At 48.7% G+C, this 4,968-nt stretch overlaps 2 protein-coding genes across 2 annotated transcripts; one reads left to right on the top strand and one right to left on the bottom strand.

The window, feature by feature from the left end:
* Positions 1-1,009: 1,009 nt before the first annotated feature.
* Positions 1,010-2,439, bottom strand: LOC133908952 (uncharacterized). The gene is made up of 5 exons (XM_062351188.1): positions 2,186-2,439; positions 1,925-2,055; positions 1,730-1,816; positions 1,462-1,620; positions 1,010-1,347 (listed from the first exon to the last, which is right to left on the bottom strand). Exons 1-5 carry the CDS (start codon positions 2,322-2,324, stop codon positions 1,225-1,227), a joined length of 639 nt encoding a protein of 212 aa, XP_062207172.1. The 5' UTR covers positions 2,325-2,439; the 3' UTR covers positions 1,010-1,224.
* Positions 2,440-2,527: 88 nt separating this feature from the next.
* LOC133908951 (psbP domain-containing protein 6, chloroplastic-like) lies at positions 2,528-3,903 on the top strand. Its single transcript, XM_062351187.1, has 3 exons — positions 2,528-2,897; positions 2,978-3,294; positions 3,381-3,903. Exons 1-3 carry the CDS (start codon positions 2,585-2,587, stop codon positions 3,549-3,551), a joined length of 801 nt encoding a protein of 266 aa, XP_062207171.1. The 5' UTR covers positions 2,528-2,584; the 3' UTR covers positions 3,552-3,903.
* The last annotated feature ends 1,065 nt before the right edge of the window (positions 3,904-4,968 follow it).

The raw sequence follows: 4,968 nt of genomic DNA on the forward strand, positions 1-4,968 counted from the left end.
GAAGAAGTGTTCAAACGACTCAGGACGACAATCAGCCCCAATCACGAAACCAGCTAGACTCCATACATATTTTGCCAGGTTACACGCAAAAAAAAAAAAATGTGATGCATCGTTTCATCTTCATTGCAAAAAACACATTTTGTTTAGTCAGAATCGCTCCTTGATAAGCTAACTGCTAACCACGTGAAGATTCCAATTTTCATTGGAATCTTGGCTTTCCAAATCACCTGGTATGACAAGCCATACTCATGTCGGCAGAGGTGTGAGTAAACAGATTATGTTTGCATATTTTACTCCATTGTACTGGATAATATTTCTTTTTATCCCACCTCCTTGCCAAAAAATCCTTTTCTTGTTCGGTTCATTCTGTAATGGATAGTTTTAAGAAGGTACATTGACATATGGTAAATAGGGGATATTGCTCAGGCTAGAATTCAACAGAATATTTCTCCCCCAATAGTTAGAGAGCTCCCTTGCCAGCCATCCAATCTTTTGAGCAGTTTCTCATCTAGATGCAACCGATCAATAATGTGCAGTCTAGAACAAATTGATATTTACCATTTGAACAAAGAAAATTAAAAATTGGATACTGTGAATACTTCAACTCTATGAACGGAGTGTTGTTTAAAAAGACGGCATTTTTATTTTAGATTAGATGTTGCTTTGTAATTTCTACTCTGTGTCTGGCATAAGTACTCACAATATAGCTCCAGTCCTGGCCCTCTTGATTTTTGGACTAAGCTCCCTTTTCGTCCATGGAAAATTTGATATTTATCATTTGAAAAAAGAGAATTAAAAATTAGATATTCACACTTCAACTCTATGAACGGAGTGTTGTCTAAAAGCACGGCAGTTTTATTTTAGAATAAATTTTGCTTTGCAACTTCTGTTGTGTCTGGCATAAGAGTTCTGATTTAGCCTTTTGTCTGCCTTGATTGAGCAATCTCGATCACAACGCAAGCAAATGAATCCAACTGGTCATGTTAAAGGCCGACCAAATGCTAGCATAGCGACGGTAACAACAACGTTCTGTATATACTCGATCATTCCTGTTCTCCACATCCCCCATGATGACAATGATGGATGATTTCAAATCTGTCAGCAATAGTTGGTTTAATTTACTTGTACATAACTATATGAAAGACAGCTAGCACTGGAGGTCTGGAGCTATCCTATAAACAGGTAGAAGAACGGTGTCCAGCTTTATGATCAGTTGCCTATTCCTCATTTCTTGTTGAAGGTAATAGCATTAGGCTCATCCGGGATCGGCGGCAGGCGCTGCTTCTCTTCTTCCACTTGCTCGAGCAAAGCTTGCAGTTCAGCCTCTGACAAGCTCTCCAGTCGTTTCTGTAACAGAAGCAACAGGCCAACAGTGATCAGTTTCGATATGTGCTAGCAGATGTGAAAACTCAGAAGCCGCAAGCAACTATCACACACAGATCTTGCCAAGAAAGCCCTCACCTCCATGACTTGCTTCTCGTAGTCCCTGAGCTGATGCGCGTAGGTCATGTCCTTGTTGGCCACCCGGAACATGTAGGTGGAGATCCACCCCACCGTCATCCCCAGCACCACCAGCAGCTGCACGACGTTGCCGGCCTGCAAGGGGTCGACTCCGAGGAGCTGCGCGTGCATAACGTTTTCGTCAAGGCCGAGCGTGAGTGCTAAACGAACAGCTACGAACGAACAAGGGGGGGGGGGGTGGCAAAAAAAAAAAGTGGCGACACTTCACCTCGAGCCCGTATTTGAGGCCGACGCCGAAGGCGGTGACGCCGACGCCGATCAGCAGCACGTCTTTCCTCGTGTACCCGAACGGCGCCTGCAACGAACGCGTACGCCTGCTTAGTTAGCTGTGGGCTTGGTAACGCGTGCGCGTGTTCTCACAGTTTGAGGGGTGCATCGCTTGAGGTTTGAGCACGTGAATTACCTTCTCTTGTTCCGTGGGCTGCGGATCATTCGGGCTGCTCTCTGATGGCGACGAGGTACTGCTTCTTAGCCCGAAACGCCGCCTCTGCCTCCCCGATCCGCGCAGCTCGTTCGGCGGCAACAAATTTTTTGCTTTGGAGAACAGAGAGATAACAGAGCAGGATTACATAGTTGTAAAGGAAGTTTGGGAGGTCGGCGACCGCTCCGATCAGCTAGCTAATTAACGCGAGAAAATGAGGAGCAGACAGTGAAACGTACGTACCAGAGTGGCAAGGAGCCAGGCAGGTTCTCGTGCCAGAGCGGACGCCGCCGCCGGGGGCGAACGCAGCTGCCGTGGTGGCCCTCCTGGCCGAGTGGGGGGAGATGGAAGCGACCAGAGCAGCCAGGGCTGCCGGAGCCATGCTTGATTCGCGCTACTGCCGCTCGACCGCACACCTCTCCCGCGCGCGGCCCCTTTATCTTATCCGCAGCCACCTGACAAGATGACGCTGCCGAGCCGCGCGGACGCACGTCCTCCTGGACTTCCGTTCCTCTCACAAGCCACAAGCCACAGCAAAACGGCTCACGCGAACGAAGCGAAAATATCGTGCTCGTCTGGCTAAGACGCTCCTCCCGCGCGAACCACACGCGAGGCCGTGCGTTCCCCCCCCCCCCCCCCCCCATGGCCTCTTCTGTGTTCTCCCCGCTGTTCCCCTCGCTCCGGCTGCCCGCCCCGGGTTCGCGCTCTCTTCCTGCTCCGCACGCTGTGCCGTCGACTGACAACGCCGTCCCTCGGTCGGCGCCTCTCGTCGCGGTTGCCAGCCACAGGAGGGAGCTGGTGCTAGGGGCGGCGCTGAGCGCGCTGCTCTCGAGGGCGCCGCTGCCCGCCAAGGCGCGCGAGGTCGAGGTCGGCACGTACCTGCTGCCGGCGCCGTCCAACCCGGGTTTCGTCTTCTTCCAGGCCACCCCCAAGGACACCCCTGCCCTCCGCGCCGGTGATGTCTCAGTTCTTGCCATACTTTCTCATCTGTCCCTGCATCAGTTCATCGATTGAGCTCATTTGTACCAATTCCAGGCAATGTGCAACCATACGAGTTCATCCTGCCGCCCAGCTGGAAGCAGACGCGCGTGGCCAACATCCTGTCCGGGAACTACTGCCAGCCCAAGTGCGCCGAGCCGTGGGTGGAGGTGAAGTTCGAGGACGAGAAGCAGGGCAAGGTGCAGGTGGTGGCCTCGCCGCTGATCCGCCTGACCAACAAGCCCAACGCCACGATTGAGGACATCGGCAGCCCCGAGAGGCTGATCGCCTCCCTGGGGCCATTCGTCACAGGGAACACCTTCGACTCCGACGAGCTTATCGACACCAACGTCAAAAAAATCGACGGGCAAACTGTAATTGCAAATCTTTCTTGAGTTAATTAGAACATGTTGCTGAAAAAGATAGTCGCTTATGCGCGGTCATGGTTCTTGTGATGCAGTACTACAGCTACGTGCTGGAGACTCCACTGGCACTGACCGGTTCTCACAATCTAGCAAAGGCCACCGCCAAGGGGAACACGGTGGTGCTGTTCGTCGCAAGCGCCAACGACAAGCAGTGGTCGTCGTCGCAGAAGGTTCTGAAGGCCATAGTGGACTCATTTCAAGTATGATCGCAGTAAGTTCAATTTGTGAGATAGTTGGTTTGGGTGATCAATTTTTGGCAACATCAGGCCTTTTGAGGTGAGTTGCTTATATGAGGTACTCTGACAAGGCCAACTACTGGTTTTTGAGGCTTGGAAAGTGGAGTGAAGAACGATTTTCTATCGAGTTACTATGATGGCATTGCTGTTCATAGCTTATTGGAGAGGAGAGGTTAAATGTACACAGTGATGATGAACAGATTGTTTTCGATACAACTGTAGGTTATAATCAGCTTACGCTGGTAAGTTGTAAGTGTGATTATGTGACTCCTTTATTGTCACTTTATATGCATGCGTGCAGTCATAGAAGGGCTAACATATATACACTTTTGTCTGAGTATGAAAAAGAAGTGCAATCCAGTATGTTAAACACAACAGTAGATCTTTATGCGCCTCATTAGACGACCTACCATGATGGAAAGCAACCTTGAGTTTTATTTTTTTTCCTTCGAAGAAAGCAACGCTGATGGCCATTGCACCGCAGGTCTTCTTTGTACCGTATTGTTTGCGTTTCAAATTTGCCCACAGCTGTGTAGACTATAGCAGTTCAACCGGCTGGGGCTAGTAAAAAACCCTACCGGCCAAAAAAATCAGCCAAATTTTGTAATCGGGTGTGGGTGCGCGAGTTGCAGCTCCATCTTGCACAGACGTATTAAACGATCGAGATCCAACCGAGCAGCGCAGCTGCGGGTGCGGGAGCAGCTGCCTTGTGCAAAACCTCACGGCGCCTACTGTTTTTTTTTTAATAAAGGGAGTTTTATTTTATCAAGCAAATAAAAATATTCTAGTCTCTATATCATAACGTGAATTTGGCTACTTTTTACAAACATTCTGACTATGTTGTATACTCAACAAATAGCTCATGTTTATTTTAAACACTTAATTTATTGCTAAACCTCCACCTAAATTTTGCAAAGATACCCTGTTTGTAGTTGAGAAATTAAGTTGAAATGTGTCTTAGTTTACTTGTGATGAGTGATTGATATTGATATTTATTTGGTTTGATGATCTTGGGTTTTGCATGAGCTTTGACGTGATTTGAATTGATTTGAGATTTTATTTGAGCATATTGATTATAGACTAATTGAAATTAGAGTTGGAGATACGTGTTTGCTTGTCTCATGGTGTGCAGGTGATGGATGCAACTTGACAATCGACGGTGAGATGATCAGGGCCAAGCGGAGTGATTGGTGTCGAACGATCAAGGAGGTCGGGCAGAGTCAAGGGTGATTCTAGTTGAACACGTAGAGGTCAAGCAAAGTATGGAAAGCGGATGGAGATGGCGTGTTGATATAGTCAAGCAAAGAAGATGTCGATACAAATGACAAGGCGGTCCGAAGAATCGGGGGCGGGAGAGACTTGCTGGCGGTCAGGATCGTATGATGGA

The sequence above is a fragment of the Phragmites australis genome, chromosome 2 (genome assembly GCF_958298935.1).
Source record: "Phragmites australis chromosome 2, lpPhrAust1.1, whole genome shotgun sequence".
Taxonomy (NCBI): domain Eukaryota; kingdom Viridiplantae; phylum Streptophyta; class Magnoliopsida; order Poales; family Poaceae; genus Phragmites; species Phragmites australis.